Source organism: Myotis daubentonii, chromosome 16 (genome assembly GCF_963259705.1).
Source record: "Myotis daubentonii chromosome 16, mMyoDau2.1, whole genome shotgun sequence".
Lineage (NCBI taxonomy): Eukaryota > Metazoa > Chordata > Mammalia > Chiroptera > Vespertilionidae > Myotis > Myotis daubentonii.
In genome coordinates this window covers 21,604,403-21,624,956 of record NC_081855.1, presented here as the reverse complement: position 1 = coordinate 21,624,956, position 20,554 = coordinate 21,604,403, and the positions used below count along the sequence as shown (strand labels likewise).

Genomic DNA, 20,554 nt, shown 5'->3' with positions numbered 1-20,554 from the left:
CCGAGGCGCCTCACCACACTTACGGATCCAGCGAGACCAGGAAATACCAGTTCCCCGTGGTTCCTCGACCTGGTCTCCAAGGTGCCACTCCCGGCGGTGGTGTGACTGATTTTCCACGGCTCTCAGGTTTCTGGGATTTGGGGGCTCGACTCTTAGTGGGGAGCACCCGTCCTCTGAGGTCATCTCATCCATCTGGTCCTCTCTAGGCTCAGCGCCATCTAACCGAAGGGTTGAGAAGCCCAGATGTTCCTATTGGGAATCTGGTCACGCCATTGGCAGAACAGGGGGGAGGAGGAAGACACAGAGAGGACTGTCAGGAAAGGGAGAGGAAGAGGGTGGCAACAAAGATAAGAAAGAAAAGGGGTGTTCATGGTGAGAAGGGTGGGGCGCAGGGGCCTGGGAGACCCTGGCCCCCGGGTGGCCCCTCTGGTTTAGCTCTTCTGGAATAAATGGTTGATCTTAATTTGAAGACTGCCAGGGGATGGATTATGAGTACCTGGGGTCTCAGCCCCCTAACCCAGTGGTCGGCAAACCGCGGCTCGCGAACCACATGCGGCTCTTTGGCCCCTTGAGTGTGGCTCTTCCACAAAATACCACCTGCGGGCGCGCACGTACAGTGCGAAGTTGACCTAAAACTTTAAGTAAAGTTTATTAAGTTAATTTTAGGGAACGTTGTGGAGTGAAGGAAGATGTAGTGTCGAGGACTGAGAAAGGTATGTTGAGATGGTTTGGACATATAGAGAGGATGAACGAAAGGAGATAGACGAAACAAGGATACAGGACGAGTGTGGATGGGAGAGTTGGAAGGGGTCGACCTCAGCGAACGTACCTCAATCAGATTGAGGACGTTTTTAGCAAAGGCCAGCTTAGAAGTACCCTAATGAGGTTAATAACAATGTACCTACCTATATAGTTTAAGTTTAAAAAATCTGGCTCTCAAAAGAAATTTCAATCGTTGTACTGTTGATGTTTGGCTCTGTTGACTAATGATTTTGCCGACCACTGCCCTAACCCATCAGCAGTCTTTCAGAGGAGCTCGAAATCCTCATGGATGCGGGTGAGCCCACCACCTCAGCGGCCCTCACACCGCCCTCTGGTGGCTGAAGCACTAACTCTCCCCTCTGCCTCTCCGCCAGAAATAATCCCCGCCGCTTGGGCATCGGTTTCTCTGCGTCACAGTGTTGGGGGGCATGAGACCCCAGGGAGACAGACGGAAGCAGGGTTCCTAAGTGGATGTCATATAGCCCTTGGACCCCCTGCAGATGCGTGCAGAACGTCGAGTGTATGTGCTTCTTTGCGTTTTCGCTGCGTTTCCTAGGGGGAGAGGCCGCAGCTCAGGTTCTCAGCGGACTGCCTGCTCCCCACAAGGTTAGGAGCCGCTGTTACAGGGAGAGGGAAAAGGCTGTCATGCTGATGGGAAGCTCTGAGGCCTGGAAACGTTTCCTGTGTCATAACTTAGGCCAGTGCTGGTTCTGGGGGTTTACGAAGCCCCAGCGCCTCATAGCTGTCTGCATGAAGCACCCATTTTGCTGGAAGTTTTAGGGAAAATAAAATGATGTGATATACTTGCTATATCAGTACAAAGCCAGACAGATTAAGTGCAGAATTCACATCAACTTTAAAGCCAAGTATGAGGCTTCAAAAAAACCCCCACACCAACGAACAAATACATAACCAAACAACCCCACACCTCTCTGCTGAGGAGGAGAGCCGATCTCTTTCATGCCCATGTCCACGTCCATGGCCTCCTGTCACTGAGCGGTTTCAGCCGAAAAGGTAGAGAAGCTGTGGTTTGGGCATCTCCCTGAAGGCTCACTTGCTTTGACCGAAATGGGCGAATAGCTGCTGGATTTGTTGGTGGAAGCAGATTTTATTCACTCCGTGCCTACTGTGTGCCAGGGGTGGGCACGTGCAAGTGACCTTCAGAACCAGCCTTCAGGGAAGAGAGAGAAGAGCTACCGCTTGGGATCCCCAAAGAAAGGTGTGTGAGGGGCGAGAGGCGGGGAGGCTCCCAGACCCGGCCAGGCAGTCCCGTGCACGTGCATATGCTGGCTCGTCTTGTCTGCTGGGCCTCTGCTGGCCGAATGGGCCCCCTTGTGGCCGTGTGGCATTTTAAAAGTTTCTGATAGGAAGTGGAGCTCAGCTCATTGGCTTCTCCACTTTCCCAAGAGCTTAGGACAAAACAGAGAAAAGTCAGAGGTCCCCACATCGGCACCCCACCTCCAGCTTTGATGCTAGAAGTCTTTACCAAGTCTTCCCAGCCACAGCCTGCGGTCCAGGTAGAAGCGCTTCCCTGAGAGAGGTGGTGAGAAGCAGGGAGGTAGGACCCACAGGAAGAGCCGGGCTGGCCCCCGGATGTGGGACCTAGTGCTCCACCTGTCAGGAGAGCGTGGAGGTTGGAAGGCAAGATCTGTGAATGGGGCCAGGAAGGCAGGGGGCAGGGAGGGAGACCAGCCTTCCAAGGTGCTCCCCAAACCTCCGTGAACCCCAGGTGATGAGCAGACTGAGGAGGACCTGGTCAGGTGCCTCAGGGGGCCCAGGGTGGAACGAGACCTTAGCTGACGCTTGCAGGCTTAGGGGCTCTGGAAAAGCAGGTGAGGGAGGTTTCCCTGGGCTCAGCAGTGCCTTGGGAAAGCCCCTCAGGGGAGGACAAACAATAGGAGAGGAGGGGAGGGTGGATGGGGGCTTGCAGGAAAGGGCCCAGGCCTAGAGTCTCGGAGCTGGGGCGCTGGTCCTCTGACTGTGACCGTGACCAGTCCCTGCTCCCTCTGGGCCTCTGATTCTGTCTGTGTGCGATGAGGAAGTTGGGCCAGACAACCTCAGAGTTCCTTCCAGCCCTGATGTGGTCGGAAGGGGCAGGGGGAAGTTGAGAAACAGGTGTGTGTGTGTGAGACGGATAAGAAGTGGTTTGGGGAACTGTGTGGCACCTCAGGTGCCCTTTATTAGGTGCACGTAGGAGGGCAACGGCGGCGTCGCCTTGTCCAGGTCGGCCTGTGGTCGCCGACCCTGAGCCGTCCGAGCAGGCGGGAACTTGGCTCCAGAGCCCGGGTGCGCGTGAAGTGTCACATGGGATTATTCTCCAGGCACAAGTTTGGTCCCCATCCTGCCAGGTTGGAAGGGAATGCCAGCCGAGCCATCATCAGGACTCCCTCCCTCCCTCCTCCTGCCTGAGCCTGGCCCCTGAAGTCCTGCACAGGTCTCAGGGGTCTTAGGTGAAGCCGATCCTTGGAGAGGGGCCTGCGTGTGCCCCCTTCCCCTCACTGCCGTCCGTGGCTCCGGCGACCTGGGCGGTTCTCTGAGGTTTCCAGGCCCCTGGCGGGCACGAGCCTGGGAGGTTCCCACCTCCTGGCGCATCCTCGTTCTTCACAGGCCCCTGGCCTCCGTCCTCTTCCCAGCCTTGCAGAGTCTCTGCTCGGCCCCTGCTGGGCGGCCTGCACGGAATTTAGAAAACAGGAAGGTGAAGCTTCTGCTTTCAGCCCAGCAACCCAACCGTCCCCAGGAGGCGGGAGCAACAGAGGCCCGCGCTCTGCTGGAAAGGGGTCGGGAGAGGGAGCACAGTGGGGACCGGAGAGGAATGGCCGTCACAGGAAGGGCCTGTCCCCTCTTTTCTGACGTGGCTGCTGCGGCGGACTTGTCTGTCTGGACACTTGGTGGATTTCAGAACATACATGAAGCCATTTGTCCAGTCAGCACAGTCCACGCGGGTGCACGCCTGAGAGGGGTGTCCAGGTGGGAAGAGCAAGGGCTAGGCCTGGCCTCCGGCCTTGGCCCAGTCGGCAGCCGGTCAGGAGCCTTCCCACCACCCGCTCCCCAGGTTCTGGCTCTGGGGGTGGAATTCTTGACTTGTGCCATGGCGCATGGAGGGTGGTGGTGGGGAACTGCGTTTGGCAGCTGGAACCGGCCAGAAATCACGTCAGCAGCCCATACCCGGGTCCCTGACTGTGGTCGCTGCCGTGTGGGCCCTGCCGACAGCTTTGAACTTGGCACTGACCAGCCCTCTCCGCTCCCTTCCCCTGCGGACCCTTGGCCGGGCCTTTCCTTGGCCGGGCTCCGAGCTGCCTGCTCACCCTGGCTGGCCAACTCTCAGCGTCTGCCCTACTTCACAGGCCAGCAGCTGGCGGTGGGCCAGGGCCGCGCTCACGTCAGAGCCGCCCGCCTGGGGAGGGGGAGAGGGCAGATCTCCAGAGAGGCCTGCAGCCTCGTGGGCCGAGGACGGGTGAAACCAGGGCACCTGCGTGCCGAGGGGAGATGGAGGTGTGGGGTCTGTCCCAGGCCTGGGGGACCCCACACAGAACATCTGGGGGCTCTCACTCCATTAACTCGTGCCTCGCCAGGCTGGCCAGAGGTGTGCACCCACCCAGAGCCTGGTACCCCCTCTGCAGCACGCAGCTCACCTTGATGTCCTCCACCCCCACTTCCCAGCCCGGCTGCGCTGTTGGTTCAAGCCTCCCCCCGACTGCCCGACCCTGTGGGGGGGTCAGGGCTTCCAGACGCTCACCCGCCCGCTGCACAGGAGCTCCCAGGAGCTCCCAGCTGCAGATTCCTGGCTCGCCTCGGCGCTGCTGATTCAGGGATTGGGCGGGGGGGGGGGGGGGGGGGGGGCGGGGGGGAGCCCGTGCCATTGGCATTTTTTGTTTAAGCACTTGAAGTGTGGACAGGTTGGGAGCCAGGGCTGTGGTTAGAACCCCAGAGCAGGGTCTGGATTCTCTGTTCTTCTCGGTGGCTCATCCCCTGGGTGCCTTCGGGAGGGTCACTCCGTGTCTCTGGGCACCTGCTTCCTCACCAGCGAAAGAGGCTAATAATTCTCACCATGCCTCCTCCGTGGGCTTCGCACCCCAGCCAGTGCGGCCAGGAGATGCGTCCTGAGCGCTTGCACTGCGTTAGAGGTGGGGTCCCAGGCCCTGTCCACTCCTCGTGCCAGGCTCACATCTGGCCTCCAGCGGTGCAGACGAGCATGTGATGGTGCCATGCCATCCAGCCCACTCCTGGGAGCTCTGCCACGCTGGCCATGGCTCCCAGGGGCAAGGGGAGGAGGGGGCGAGATCTGCCGCGGGAAGTGGGGCTGCCCTGGGGCCCGGGCACGGCACACGGATCTCTTCCCTCCTGGCTCACACCGAGGCTCTGTTTCAGGTCTCAGTCACGGCGCGGGAAGACGTGCCGGCCTTTGGCCCACCTCTGCCCAACCCCCCGGTTTTCCAGAAGGTAAGACGCTCTCCCTTCTGCTCCTCTCACAGCCAAACGCCAGGTTCCCACGCCGGAGTGGCAGGGCTTGCAGTGGGGCCGAACCTGGGCGGGGACGTTAGCCGGGCCTTTATTCAGCAGGGCTGGGGGGCTTTACTTGGGGTCTCCCCCACCTCTGCTCCTGCTGCCAGCCTGGCCTAGCACAGGGTCTCGTTCAGGGAGTTTGAATTTCTGCTGAAAGAAGCGTTTTTATACCAGGAGCCTGGGGCAGAAGTCGCCTCCAGGCACGGGAATGCCACTGTGGGTGTGGAGGGTTGGTTTCCCAGGACCCGGGGAGCTGGTTTCCCTGTTAGCATTGTAGCAGCTGGGCTTGGCCTGGGCTAGATGTGATCCAATGTCTGAAGGGACTTTTCAGGGGCGCTCCTAGACCCTCCCCATTCTGCCTGCCCGTGGTGAGGCTGGGAGAGTCCCAGAGCTGCTTGTCTTCCAGGGCCCCGAGTTCAGGGAGTTTCTGCTCACCAAGCTCACCAACGCAGAGAACGCCTGCTGCAAGTCGGACAAGTTCGCGAAACTGGAGGTGAGAACAAGGTTTCTGGGGTCTTCCTCCTGCCCTCCTGTTAGCCAGGCTCTGCCGGGGTCTGTTCCTGCGGGGGGAGGGCATCGCCTTTGCCCCTCAAAGTCGTCAGTCCTGTGTTGATACAGTAACTCTTCTTGTGGAAACAGTCCAAATTTCAGGTCTAGTCAGCCATTCACCAATCGTTTATTGAGCACCTACTGTGTGCCAGGCTCCGTTCTGTTTCCTGGGACACGGGCATAAATGCAACTCAGTTTCTGCTCATACAGAGTTCGCAGGCTGGTGGGAGGGGCCATTACTAGAGGAAAGATACCGTTTGCCAGCACTGAGCCCTGATGGAGGCTAGCATGGGGGCTGTGACTTAGGATAGTGACTGCCTCTGCCTGTGGGGGTCTAGGGAGTATTCAGGGAAGGCTTCTCGGAGGAGGTGGCCCTTCAGCTGCGGAATCTGGGAATCTGATGAGCCGTTTGCCGGGAGGAAAGAGTGGGGAGGGTTATTCCAGGCATAGGACAGCATGAGCAAAGAAGAATCAGGGAAGAATCAGAGCATGACTTGGTGAGGGGGTTCCAGAGGGTTTGATGTGGCCTGAGGGAAGGACTCGTGGGGGATGGGATGGTGGGGCCTCAGCTGGAGACGTAGGTTGGGTCATATCAAGAAGGGATTTGAGCTAGAGGGGATGGGCCCTACTAAAGGACTTAGGCAGGAGAGTGATGTTTGCTTTGCATATTAGATGATTACCCTGACAGTGGTGGGGAGGGTAGATAGAAAGGGAGGAGGGCGGGAAGGGTGGCCAGTTAGAAGCTATGACAGGAGTTCAAGAGAGATGATGGCAACTTGCTTACCCCAGGCACAGGGGCAATGATTTGGGGAAGACCGATGGACTTCCGTATTAAGGGTGGGGGGAAGTGGATTGGTGGGGTGGCTCTTAGGCCTTCAGCTGGGCTCTTTGCTGACAGGCAACCACTGGGAGGTAGCTGTGCCAGGGACTGCTGATCTGGAGGTGCCTGCGCAGGCTGGGTCACCAAAAGGGCCTGTCCAGGTCTGGGTGCATGGCGCCCCCTGGAGGTTTTACGATGGCTCTGGAGGAACCTCTGGATGGAGAGGAGCAGTGGAGCTTGGGGTAGAGAGCTGGGCCGGGCCAGGAGTCAGGTAGAGCTGGCGGGGTGGGGCGGCCCAGCGAGGAGGGGCAGCGGGAAGAGAGCAGAGGGCTGGGCACTGACCTGTAGTGCCAGTTGCGACATTTGTGAGCGTGGAGCCCAGCCTGGCCTTAGCTCACACCGTCACGAAGATGCGCTTGGCCAGAACAGCAGCCCTCAGCCAGGCGGCTGGAGCCCCCTCTGCTCCCAGTGCCTGCTCCACAATCTCCCCCCTCCCTCCTCCCAGGACCGGACGAGGGCCGCCCTCTTGGACAACCTTCACGACGAGCTCCATGCCCACACACAGGCCATGCTGGGACTCGGCCCGGAAGAGGACAAGTTTGAGAACGGGGGCCACGGGGGATTCCTGGAGTCCTTCAAGGTACGGGCACAGAGCGTCTGCCGACTGCTGTGGCAGGAGGGTCGGGGCAGACAAGGGAAGAGGTCCAAGATCCACACGATCCTGCCCCAGAGCCCCAGTGCCAGCCAGATGTGGCAGGACCAGCAGGGGCGCTGCAGGGGCTGGCAGAGGACGGGCATCAGGAAGTGTGAGTGGTTGGAGTGGCCGACAGTGTCTGCTGCATCCTCACCTGCTTCCTTGACCTGGATCCTCCCTCCTCCTGGCCCGGAGTCTGACAGTGGGGCTGGGGGGAGAGTTAACAGGAGAGGAGCCAGTGCAAACCAAGAACACTCCTGCTTTCATCTGCCTCCTCCTGTGTTCAGGGCGCCAGGGCAGAGTGGCGGGAGCAAGGACACAGGTCTTAGCTGTCGTCAGCAGCTGGTGTGGGGTTCTGCAAGAATTTTCCCAGCTGGCAGGGCACTCGAGGACCTGGCCAGGGCCAGTGTGTTGGAGTCAGAGGCAAGTCCCTGTGGACTTTGCAAAGGGAAGAACTTTCTAACCAGAATGAGCTGCTAAAAGAAGTAGTGAGCTCCCTGTCCCTGGGAGTATTCAAGTGGAGCTGGGACAGCCACTTCGCTGGCCTGGCATAAAGAAGATTCATTGTCACATGCTTGCCAAGTGCTTGCCGGTCCACACAGCACTTACACCCAGCATCTAATCTGAGATGGCTGCTACCCTGTGCGGTTGGCAGAACGGGCCTTGTTACTTCCACTCCCACACAAGGGGACAGGATGAGAGGCCACAGGACTGCTCAAAACCTTACACCCACTGTCTGGCTGACGTGGCTCAGTGGTTGAGTGTTGACCCCTGAACCAGGAGGTCATGGTTCGATTCCTGGTCAGGAGGGCACATGCCCAGGTTGTGGGATCGGTCCTCAGTAGGGGCCGTGCAGGAGGCAGCCTATTGATGATTCTCTCTCATCATTGATGTTTCTATCTCTCTCTCCCTCTCCCTTCCTCTCTGAAATCATTAAAAACATATTTTTTAAAAAACACAAAAAAGCCTTACACCCGCTCAGAGGTAGCAAAGCCTTGTTTCAAACCCGGGTTTTCTGGTTCTTAGTCAATGGTCTGCTGATGGCCCGTGGCAGAACGATTTATAAAGCTACCGTTTTGGGGACAGTGTGTGGGGTTGGGGTTGGACCTGCCTGTATTAGAATCCCAGCTGTGTGATCCTGGGCACTGTCTTTCAAGTCCCTGAGCTACATGAACAACACAGGGATGATCAGCGGGACCCGTGTCTTGGCACTGTTGGGGGAATTCATGGAAGTAGTCCGAAGGGGTCGCGTGGCCGGAATACAGTCAGTGCCCCGTGGACGTGTGAGCTGTTAGCATTGCCCTGTAAAGTGAAAGCTTAACACCCATCACCCCTCTAAACCAGTGGTTCTCGACCTTCCTCATGCCGCGACCCTTTAATACAGTTCCTCATATTGTGGGGACCCCCAATTTCATCGTTACAAATTGAACATAATTAAAGCATAGTGATTAATCACAAAACAATATGTAATTATATATGTGTTTTCCGATGGTCTTAGGCGACCCCTGTGAAAGGGTTGTTCGACCCCAAAAGGGGTCGCGACCCACAGGTTGAGAACCGCTGCTCTAAACTCTCACAGCTGCTCCCTATGCCCTGTGCAAGGCTGGAGTTATGGGTAGAATCACTGATACCCAATTTTAATAATTAGGAGTGTAGTTTTGCACGTGAGGAGACGGAATAATTTGTCCCAAGTCACCCAACAGATTGGGGAATGGACGCTGTGTCTGGCAGATTCCGAAGCGTGTGTTCCCAGGTGCCACATGACACCGCCTCTGGGTCCCAACTCAATTAAGATTCCACCCACCAGCCTGGCCCGGGCAAGCCTGGGGTCGGCCCCCCTGCCAGGCAGCAGCATGAGCGCAGGGCTGGGCCTGCTGGCCCCAAGGGCCAGCTGCCGAGATTCCTCACGCGGGCGCGGGCAGGAGCCGACTGCGTGTCCGGGCTGGTGGGAGATTCCTGGGACATCTGTCTCAGCCCTGATGGACAGTGGCGGCCAGGGTGAAACAGGAGGAGCTGAGATCCAGAGGAAAGGGGTGGGGAGAAGAGGGACGGGGGAGGGAAGAGGGAGCCAGGGCAGCTAGCCCGGCAGAGGAGGGGTGAATGGGAGACCAGGGAACTAGGAACACCTCTGTGGGCTCCGCCCCACATCCCAGCAAGGGTATCAGATGCTCCCGGCTTCCGTGGCAGATGTCATTGTCCATGACTCGAGCTGTTGTTGGCTGCAGACATCTAGTGACTTGTTGCTTTCAGTTTTGCAGGTTTCTCTCTGTCTCTTGGAGTTAACAATAGTTTTTTCAGTTTTCAAATATGTCTCTAACCTGGGAACTCCTGCAGGCTGTGCACACGGGGCCCACAGTGCCCAGTGGATAAAACGGCCCCGCAGCGACCTCAGGTTGCGGGTCTAAAAGACAGTGACCTGAAGCCATCCATTCCCCAGTCCCCTGCCTCTAGGCCGACTCCGGCGGCCTGACTACCGGGGTTTCCAGAGAGGGAGATGCTCCAGGCTTTGACCATTCCTTGTCTCTGATCCAGAAATCCAGGGAAGTTTTCTTTTCAACCCTAAATCCTCCCAACTGTAGGCTGAAGACAGTCCCTCCTACCTTTTGCTTCCCTGCTGTGTCTGAGGTGCACTGTGGGGTGGGGGGGATGGGGGGGGGGCGGGGGCCGTCACGGTCAGTCGCGCAGAGCAAACCTTCCGAGCTCTGGCGGATAGGAGTAGCTTTGTTTCCTCCTCCCCGTCGGGACCAGCTCTTCGCCCTGTGCGTTCCATCGTTGCTTTCGGTGGGTGTCCCCAGCTGTGGTCTGCCCCAGCCCAGGAAACTGTCTTTAGTTTCGCTGTTTCTTCCCAGGCACCTTGGATGGTGCTGTGGTGTCAGAATTATCGGCATTCCTCTTGGCGTTCCATCTGGACCGCCACGAAGTCCTTCTTGCAAGGAGAGGTGCGTGAAATGATTCCAGGAAGAGAAGTTGCAGGTTCTGTCTCCTTCCTGTCACAGTTCTCGTTCCACAGATGCACAGAAACATAATTGAGAAGTCCCAGGGCTCACAGCGACCCCAGCCACCCATCCCGGCCTCTGTGGCTGTTCCCCCTCCCCTACAGCCCGGGGCCCTTTGCCCCTCTGCGGAGACAGACCCGTCGCTGCCCCAGGCTGTGCTCCGGGCTCCTCACACCACTTAGAGTAGCTCTTCTCTTCTTCACGTCTGTCCGTCTGGCTTCCGTTCATGGGCTGTCGGTTTAGTGTTTCTTCCATGAGAAACAGAACAGTGGGTTCGCGGACGCCTGAACCTGCTTCGGAGGAGCTTGCGGAAATTCTCAGGAATCCTCCAGTTCTGCAAACACTGACACATTTTGCATTTTTACTTAGCGGATGATATAAACAAATGTATTTCCAGTTGAGATTAAACTTTTGCAGCAAGACTCACAACCGAAAGACACGAGTAAGTAGGCAGGGGCCAGTGCAGCCGGGGGCCACCGGTGCTGGGGGTCTGTGGACATAGTCTTGCAAGAATAGTTTTATTTAAAAAACATATATATTAGTTATTGTTGACATTGTTACAGATGTTCTGCATTCCTCCCCCCCATCGCCCTCCTCCACCCAGAATACTTCTCTTTTTCAAGGAGCTGTGTGTGTTACTCACCTTTGAAAAATATTGATCTCTAAACTGTGGTCCTCAAATGCCGTGCTCGGCCACTGCCCGCTGTTGAATTTTCTGTTGGTCCCTAATAAAATGGACAGGAAAAGGGGTGCTCCTTGATGTATCAACATATGTACACGAAGCCCGTGTGAGCCACATTTTGAGAAACCCCGAGCTAGCCCAACCCCGCGATGACCTCATCATGCAGAAGGGGCCTGGAGGGCGGAGGAGAAGGTCACCACCAGCCCCAGAGCTGGGATGGCGGAGAGCGGGCGTGTTGGGTGAATTTCTCCCAGCCTCTGAGGGGCTGGCAGCCGATGCGCTGGTCTGCTCTGACCCCTAGTGGCCGGAGCGCCACTCTGCAGGTAGCTCCCGCAAAGTGCCCGCAGGCTGGGGCCGCTCATGGAGCGGATGGAGCTCTGGTCTGTCTGAAAGGAGACGCGGAGGGATATTGCCTACTCCCGTCAGCCTTCCTCCTTTATTTGTGCGGCCCAAGGGGCAGAAGACCCTGTTCCGGGCCTCAGATTCTTCCGATTAGGGGGCCGTCACGGCCGGCAAGAAATTAGCATCTTTCTCTCCGTAGGCCCTGCCTCTGCTGCTTACTTGGCACAGATAAGCATGTGTCCCCCTAGTGTTATCCTTGTGCACTGGGTCCCCCAAGTTGAGTTTGTTAGATTGAAACAACTCACAAAACCCATTTGTAAAGAAGCGGGATTTGTGGTCGGCCCAGAGGAGACGCGCGCCCTCTTGACACTGACTGGTGAGACGTACGCAGACATGAGGGAGTGACTCCATCCCTCTTTTCTCACTCCCGCCAAGGTGTGCCGAGGGCTGGGAAACCCTGGTGACTAAGGGTGGGAGACAGAACTAGAGGTGATCAGCTCGGAGGAGAGTAGCTGAGGACAGACAGGGATAGTTGTGTGACGTATGGAACAGACTAGCCCGTGACGCCAACATCTGGAAACGGTAGGATTCCAGCTTGGTGCACAGAAGATCTTTTCAAAGGCCAGGCTGTTTGTCCCTGAAGGCAGTGAGCAGCCCGTCCCCGGGCAGATGCAAGCGGAGAGGACATGAACTGTGGCCTGGATGTGCAGGGCCGAGTGGGAGAGGGGCCAGGTGGTCCCTGGAGACCTCCTGATGCCCCGGCAAAGGCTTCGTGGGCCTGTCCTCTTCTCTCCTGCCTCCCCCTTCCCACATCGCCGCCCTCTGTCCTCTTCTTCGCCCTGCTCCTGACGCCTCTGACCGATTTGAAAGGCTAGTGTGTCCAGCTCTACATCAGATTGACATGTGACAAACGTTAGGCCAGGGGTGGGCAAACTTTCTGACTCGAGGGCCACAGTGGGTTCTTAAACTGGACCGGAGGGCCGGAACAAAAGCATGGATGGAGTGTTTGTGTGAACTAATATAAATTCAAAGTAAACATCATTACATAAAAGGGTACGGTCTTTTTTTTTTTTAGTTTTATTCATTTCAAACGGGCCCGATCCGGCCTGTGGGCCATAGTTTGCCCACGGCTGCGTTAGACCATGTCACTGGGTGATTTTGTCCAAATGGAGCATCGCTGTAGGGTTTCAAGGTAGCCATCATCTCTCTTTTCCCATCCCTAAGGGGGGGGGGGGGCGAGATGACCTTGAGCAAGCAGGTGTCACGCCAGGGAGTTGTCATCCATCGTGTCATCCTCGCGTGGGGCCCATCACCATGCTGTACAGGGGAGGAGACTGTCTCCGAGAGGCTCACACACCGTGCTGGGAAGAACCAGGAATCAAGCCCGCACCGCCCTGGAGTTCCCTGCCAGCCACCGTGCCCTCGGACTCACCCCACGGACTCAGCAGCACCACGGGCCGTTGGGGAGAAGAGCCCCCCCTAATGTCAGGGAGGCCGAGAGCACGTGGTTTCTAATCACCCTCAGTCCCTCAACCAGTTGGATTATATGTTCAAGCTGGGCTACTTGTTGGGATCATTTCGCCTGGAGCCCAGGGTCCTGGGTGTGGTCCTGGCTCCGTCTCTTACCTTTGGCGTGACCTCGGCAGTCATTTGCGTTTCAGGACCTTTTCTCTGTGTCTGTCCTCTCTGCGTCTCAGAGCCGGAAGGATGCAGGAAGATCACGTGCATGAGCTCAGTGGACCAGCTGCCATCACACAGGGCTCATGATGCACATTTAGTTTTCTCTGCAGAGACCGTGAGAAAGCATCCGAACATAAGTGATTCATTGGCATGTCACAGTTGATGACGGTGGTGGTGGTGGCACCAATGGAATGGAATGAGGCTGAGTTGATGGAGCACTTGAGTCATTTGGGGAAACTCTGTTTATCCAAGGACACCTCCGAGTGGCGCCACACCTCCCTGCCTTCAGTTTTCTGAGGGCACACGGCTGAATGATCTCTGGGTGGCGGAATGAATGGAAGGTGCTGGCTGTTTATCCATGTTGCGGACACTGTTGCTAGGTGACTCTTCTGTGGTCTAGAAAGAGAGAGAGTTGATGTCCCTCGAGGGGGTGTCTTCGGCTCACACAGGCCAGGCCCGATGAATGCCGTCAGGGGTACACGGCTGGTGGGCTCCCTGCCTCGTTCAAGGGGAGCTGGCCTCCAGGGCCATCATCTTTGCAGACGGCCCTCCTTCCTGAGTCAGCTTCCTCCCCAGGATAGAAAGGCAGGCAGGGTGCGGTCCTCGGCCACTCCTGAGCCTGGCGAATTCCCGACCGTGGGGAGAGCTCCCGGGGGGCCCGCGATTTGGGTTGGGGGCAGCATTCCTGCTGCTTTCTTGGGACTACCTTTCCGTAGACTCAACGCTTCAAGGGAGGGAAGAGCAGCTGTTCCACGTAGGTGGGCACATGGAGCGCGTAAGCAGACACGTGTGGTTCCGTGTGGGTGTGAACCAGGTGAGGATGGGGGCTGTGTCCCACGTTTGTCCTTCTGCATCAGTGTTCTGAAGCTGAGGTTCCGAGAACTCCCGCCCTCAGCTGACTCACGCAATGAGGAAGATCCACTGGCTCCGTGGTCGGCAAACTGCGGCTCTCGAGCCACATGCGGATCTTTGGCCCCTTGAGTGTGGCTCTTCCACAAGATACCACGTGCGGGCGGGCGTACAGTGCGATTGAAACTTCGTGGCCCGTGCGCAGAAGTCGGTTTTCGGCCCGGGCGAGTCTATTTTGAAGTACTGTTGCTATTTGGCTCTGTTGACTAATGCGTTTGCCAACCACTGCACTAGCTCACTTAACCAGAAGGCCCAGGCGGCTCTCTGCTCAGCATCGTCAGTGGCAGGCAGGTTCCATCCCCTGACCCCTCTGCCCTCCCCATCTTGTCAGCTTCGCCCGTAGACCTGACCGCTCACAGCCCCACGGTGGCTGCTGCGGTCCTAGGTGCAGAGGTGCCACACCTCTTTTGGGAATCGCTGAGGAGATCTTTCCTCAAAGCCCCCAGTGACGTCCCGTCATGTCCCCCTGGCAAGGGGATGGATGATGTGACTGCCTCAGGGGGCCATGATTTACTCCTTTGTCCTGTGGAGGAAGAGGGGACATTGGGCCAGACAGTGGCTCTGCCAGCAAGGAGCATGGGGGGATGGCACTTGTGTGTGAGCAACTAGCAATGTCTGCATCCATGAGTCTTTGCATGTGGCTCTGAGGCCCTGGGGGCCCGGACAGCTGGTTAACACAGCGGGAGCACCCACTGGCCTGGGCCTTTTCCGTTGCCCTAATTTTAGGGATGTCTTGTTTCCCTGCTGCCTGTACACTCCTTGGAGCAGGGGCCATGCCTCATATGTCTTTGACTCCCCTCCTGCAATTCTCCCAGTTCCTGGCAGGGCTGGGCACACAGGAAGCACATGACAGGTGCTCGCTATTAACAAGAAGAGTAGCCACATTGGCTGGGTACTTAGTATGTGCCGGTGCTCTGCTAAGAGCTTTATAGGTGTGGCCACCTGGCCGCGTCATCGAGGGACTGAGTGAGTGGTCAGAGGGAGTGATGTGGGGTTTGGGGGGTCCCAGAGAGAAACTTCCCTTCCTAGAACTCGTGTCGTCTTCGAAGGCCTTCAGACCAGGGAGCATCGTCCACATGGCGGGTGGAAGCCTCTAGGACTTCCCATGTCAGGAAATCCTCCCTTGGGTCCGGGTGGGATCTGTCTGCCTCACTCTAACCATCCCCTTGGGTCAGGCTCCAGAGCAACGCAGGCGGCCTGCAGAGCCCTGCCGAGCAGCCTGAGAGCAGCCGGCACCTCCCAGCTCGCTCCCTGCTGTGGGCGCGGCAGTCTTCATTTTAACTGTTCTCATCCTTGCACGCACTGGGACCGGTGGCTATCCTGGCTGTCCCCTCCTGGACACTGCGCTGTGTACAGATGGGCCCTTTGTCCTTTGGTGTCCCTAAGTGGGCACAGGGCTCCACGCGGCCTGAGCAGCTCCGGGCCCTCTGAGGCCTCATGCCTGGAGTCTGAGAGTGCGTGTCCTGTGTCAGCAGTGGCACCAGCTGCAGGCTCATCGTTAGCCGCTGCGAGTCTGGGAGTGCTCTGGCCACAGTGCACCAACTGCGAACATGTTCCAAGTTGTCCCAGGCACACCTTGGGGTGACAGCAGAAGGGATACCCAGTGTTTAAATATAGAAGGACGCTTAGTTTTCTGCTGCTTGGACCATGTCATTCCTGGTTTGCAGGTGAGGAAGCTCAGGCTTGGTAAGCTCTCCAAGCCCCACTTTCCTTCCCCGTAACAACCTCTGTCCACCTCGCAGGGCCTCTGGGGCGCTGACCCCTCAGATTCCTCTGTCCAATGTCCTCCCTCGCCTCTGCCTGCAGAGCGCCACATGCCCAGAGCACGTGACAGTCCTCTGCAGACCGTAGTGATTAGCATGTGGGCCGCCGAGAGAAAGAGAGAGAGCGTGTGCGCGAGTGTGTGTGCACATGTGCGCAGAGCCCGGAGTGTGTCTGCAGATCCCACTGAGGCAGCGGGGTCATCTGGAGGGGCCTGGCTGCAACGCTCAGGCCCCCTCACCTGCTGTCCCCACAGAGGGCCATCCGCGTGCGCAGCCACTCCATGGAGACCATGGTGACCAGCCAGAAGAAGCCGCACAGCGGGGGCCTCCCCGGCAGCCTCAGCGGGGGCATCTCCCACAACAGCGTGGAGGTCACCAAGACCACCTTCTCGGTGAGTGTCTGCAGGCCTGGGGCCCCCCAGGCCGTGGTGGGGGAGGGGCGTGTTCACCCAGGCCTGGGCCAGGCGGTCGGCAGGGCGAGCCAGATGATGGGGCGGGAAACTGAGCCTCCAGCCAGGCAGCACTTGGGGCTGGCCCAGACCGGAGCCCACCTGTGGTCCTGCTCTCTGAGTTTCCTTGACACCTGGGCCTTCTTGGGACCGACCCTGCGCAGTGGCCCTGGGTCCTGGGCCTGTGAGAGGGCCCTCCCTTTGTTATTCCTAACGACAGGTGGCTGCCCCTGCCTGCTGTGCACCGGGCACAGAGCTAAGTAACTCACGGCCCCTGTGACAGCTGTGTGAGGGAGGTGCTGGGTGCTGTCCATTGTACATCCAGGAAGGGGAGGCCCAGAGAGGTTAGGCAACTTGCGGGAGGTCACCCAGCAAAGCCAAAGAACTGGGCTTCGAGTGTAGGTCGCCCAGATCCTAAGTCTTTGCTCCTACTCACTGTGTACAGTTCCAAGAAAAGAGAGCCTGGCTGGTCCGGGGGTTTGGGTCTGGCCAGCTTGCACCAGGAGCCGGCCAGGTGAGGGGGCCAGAGTCCCTCTTTTGATAAAGCAAAGTGGCTGTGGATTTGTGCACATTGGGGTTTTCTTGTTTTTTTTTTCTGTCATAGCAGAAAATACCCACCACGATACTGGCAATTGGCATTGTGAATGATCTTGTGTAATTCATTTGATTCACCAAATAGTGTTTTCATAGCTATTATCTTGTTCCTCCCAGAGGGTCTGTGAAGTGAGCAGGGCAGGGCAGTTCTCTCCAATCTGTGGCTGAGACCGAGGCCCAGAGAATTTGTCCACTTGCCCAAGGTTGCACCGCATGGGAATGGCAAACGTTGGGGCCGGCCTGGCTTAGCGGCCGGGCGGGCTCCCATCGCCCCCTTCTCATTCTGCCGCCCTCCGTCCGTCGTCCCCCACACGTGGCAGAAGCAGAGCCACATGCCTGGCAGGCTCCCTCTGCCTGTGGGTGTGTGTGGACCTCATGCTTGTCCTGCCAGGGGTTTGCTGGGTGACCTTGACCAAATTCCCTCGCCCCTCGCCTCCTCCACATCCTCCTCGGTCAAGTGAGAGGTCGGACCGGGTCACTCCCAGGACTCTCTCAGCTTTGTGGTTCTCAGTCCGTGACCCCCTCAGGCATCCTGTCCTCTCAGTATGTGGGGTTCTCCTTAGGGTGGCCCTGACCCCATGTTCCTCCAGGAATTCTGTTCTAGTGGATTGTTACCTGGGGCCGTAAGAGTTGGGCTAAGAACACAGGAAAACAGGCTGCAGGTGGCTTGAGTCGCAGGTCATACATAGCTCCTGCTCCACAGACCCCACCCTTCCCAGCTGTCTTGTTTCTGGGGAATCTCTCCAGACCAGTTGTGGGCGTGGGGGGTGGTGCACAGGCTCTTTGTAGACCAGGAAGGGGGGTGGAGGGAAGGAGACCTGGGGTTGGGGAGTGAGCGCTCATTCTGGTGGTCTCATTGGCAGCCTCCAGTGGCAGCGGCAACTGCCAAGAACCAGTCTCGGAGCCCCATCAAGCGGCGGTCGGGGCTCTTCCCCCGTCTGCACACGGGCTCTGAAGGCCAAGGGGACAGCCGGACGCGGTGGTGAGTGTCCCGCGTGGGGGTGAGCTCCCTTGGGAGCTTCAGCGTCCAGCGATGGCTTCCTTCTAACCCTGGTCCCCACATCACTCACTCAGTGCTGCGTCCACTCGGCAGCTTTGCGGTCCCTGCACCCACAGTCAGAGGGGCTCTCACAGTTCGGCCCCAGCTGGAAACGCTGCTCAGAGTCCTTTCTTTCTGCGCTTCCTCTTGCACATCACTCAGATGTCCTCCTTATGGAGGCCTTCCCTGATTCTGACAGTAGAGTGCCTGGAACCTGCCTTTGGGCTTCCAGAATTTCCTCCCTCCCTCCCTCCCTCCCTCCCTCCCTCCCTCCCTCCCTCCCTTCCTCCCCCCTCCCTCCCTTCCTCCCCCTCCCTCCCTCTCTCCCTTCCTTCCTCCCTCCCTCCCTCCCCCCTCCTTTCCTTCCTCCCTCCCTCCCTCCCTCCCTCACTCCCTCCCTCCTTCCCTTCCTTTTTTAGAATTTATTTTCATTGTTTATTACAGAGGTCCCCCATTTCTCCCTGCTTTGCCCCCTCCACCCCGCTCCTACCCCCTCCCAGGCCTTCACCGCATTACTGTCTGTGCCCCTGGACTATGCATATGTGCATATAGGTTCTCTGGTTAATCTCTCCCCGCCCCTCCCCCTCCCTCTGAGATCTCTCAGTCTGTTCCATGTCTCCATGTCCGTTTGTTGGTCTGTCTATTCTGTTCATTAGGATCCCACCTGTCAGTGAGATCATGTGGTAGCTGCCTCTTTCTGACTGGCTTCTTTTGCTCAGCATCGAACAAAGGGGAAAGTAAGCAGACGGGACTACATCAAACTGAAGAGCTTCTGCACAGCAGGAGAAGCCACCCACAGAATGAAGGGGGGGCCCACTGTGAGGGAGGACACATTTGCCAATGATACATCTGATAAGGGGTTAATTTCCAAAAACATGTGAAGAACTCATACGGCTCACCAGGTCTCATATCCTACTTACCCTGTTCTTGCTCACTGTCTTTTTTTTTTTTTAAATATATTTTATTGATTTTTTTTACAGAAAGGAAGGGAGAGGGATAGAGAGTTAGAAACATCAATGAGAGAGAAACATTGATCAGCTGCCTCCTGCACACTCCCTACTGGGGATGTGCCCACAACCAAGGTACATGTCCTTGACCGGAATCGAACCTGGGACCCTTGAGTCCGCAGGCCGACGCTCTATCCACTGAGCCAAACCGGTTAGGGCCCTAATTGTCTTTCTGATCCTTTAGTCAGTGAGCACACCTGGTGTTTAGTTCCGAGCAGCATCCCTCGAGTGCCTGGTGTGTGGGGCTCAGTGCTCAGACAGGAGCTCCAAAGAGGCAAACCTGCCCTCCAGGAGCTTATAGTCTCGCAAAGGAAAGGGAGGCAGGCAGGTTGACCTCCACGTGTACAAGTTGTCTTCCTGTAGCCCTGGCTGTGGCCCCAGCCGCCAGGCCTGGCCATGCAGGACGAGTGGGGTGATGGAGGAGGATGGAGAGCTCTGTTTGGAAGCTGTGTGTGTGAGTGAGTCCTTGTGGCCCACTCAGAGGGGAGACCCAGAGCTCTGAGTGGTCAGAATTGCTGGTCTTGAGCTTGGGGGAGAGGCGGTGACTGGAGAAGGAGAGGTGGGAGTCACTGGGGGAGGGGGGGGCGGGGAGGTGGTGCTTAAGATGAATCAATGAATACGCTCCCCCAAGGGGGTGTGGAGAATGCCTGGGGAGCACCAGCACTTAAGGGCAAGTGGAGAAAGGAGGCAGAGCCAGGGGAAAAGACAGGGAAGGAAGGGGAGCGAGGAGGAAGAGAGGAGGGGAGGGAGGGCCCTCAGAAGCCAGGGCAGGAGGCACTGCAGGAGGGAGGTCCGCAGTGGCAGCCGAGCAGGGAAGTCTAGCACAGGGGCCCCAACCCCTGCTGGGTGGACACTTAGGAGGTCCCTGGTGACCTCGTTAGAAGTACATCGAGGCACTTCCTGCCTCCAGGATGGTTATAATAAGAAAGGCAAGAAGGACGTGTTGGCAAGGATGCAGAGAGATTGGAACCCTCGTGCATTGCTGGTGGGACTGTGAACCGGTGAGGCTGCTTTAGCAAACAGCCTGGCAGCTCCTCAGAGGGTTAACCGTGGCATTGCCATAAGGCCCAGCAGTTCCACGCCAGGTGCGTGCCCGAGGGAAAGAACACACGTGTCTGCATAAGCACCGGCACACGGATGTCCGGGGCAGCGTTGTCATAGTAGCCCCCAGTGGAAACGGTCCACGTGCCCATCCAAAAAGTGGAGCATTATCTTGAAGTAAAAAGGAGTGAGGTGCTGAGGGACACAGGCTACAACATGGATGAGCCTTTAAAACACTAGCCACTCACAAAAGAAGCCACTCACAAAAAGACCAACCGTATTGCCTGGCTCCATTCATAGGAAATGCCCAGAAGAGGCAGATGCGTAGGGACAGGAAGTAGATTGTGTCAGGGGCCGGGGCAGGGAGGAATGCGAGTGGCTGTGAGTGGGCCTGGGGTTTCTGTGAGGGGAGTAGGAATGTTCTAAAATTAGATGGCGGGCATGGTCGTGAATATACTAAAAACCACTGAATTGCACAGTTTAAATGAGTGCGTTGAGTGTGGATTGTATCCCCATGAAGCTGCCACGAAAATAAAAGTACAATTGGGACAGGGCCCCAACCGTGGGCACTGAGCAGCTAATGGGCAGCGTTTGTCAAACTGCAGAAGGAAACCTTCGGCCCTGGCTGTGAGTAGCCTATTTACCCAGAAGCCCTTCCCAGCACTCAGCACACGCCTCCGGGGAGCGCATTTCGTAGCCTGTGTGAAGGGTGTCCCCTGCGTTC

The 20,554-nt window shown here is 57.6% G+C and overlaps 1 protein-coding gene across 15 annotated transcripts in view; it reads left to right on the top strand.

Annotated features, from left to right (window-relative positions):
* RAP1GAP2 (RAP1 GTPase activating protein 2) overlaps nt 1-20,554 on the top strand; it is a 216,144-nt gene that overhangs the window by 184,550 nt on the left and 11,040 nt on the right. For all 15 annotated transcript variants that reach the window (XR_009449112.1, XR_009449111.1, XM_059669104.1 and 12 more), the window contains 5 exons: nt 5,131-5,202; nt 5,672-5,758; nt 7,140-7,274; nt 15,955-16,092; nt 17,607-17,725. Coding sequence is in view for 13 of the 15 variants with exons in the window: in XM_059669104.1 (XP_059525087.1) it covers nt 5,131-5,202; nt 5,672-5,758; nt 7,140-7,274; nt 15,955-16,092; nt 17,607-17,725 (551 nt within the window). In the remaining 2 variants the exon portion in view is untranslated. The remainder of the gene's footprint in view (nt 1-5,130; nt 5,203-5,671; nt 5,759-7,139; nt 7,275-15,954; nt 16,093-17,606; nt 17,726-20,554) is intronic.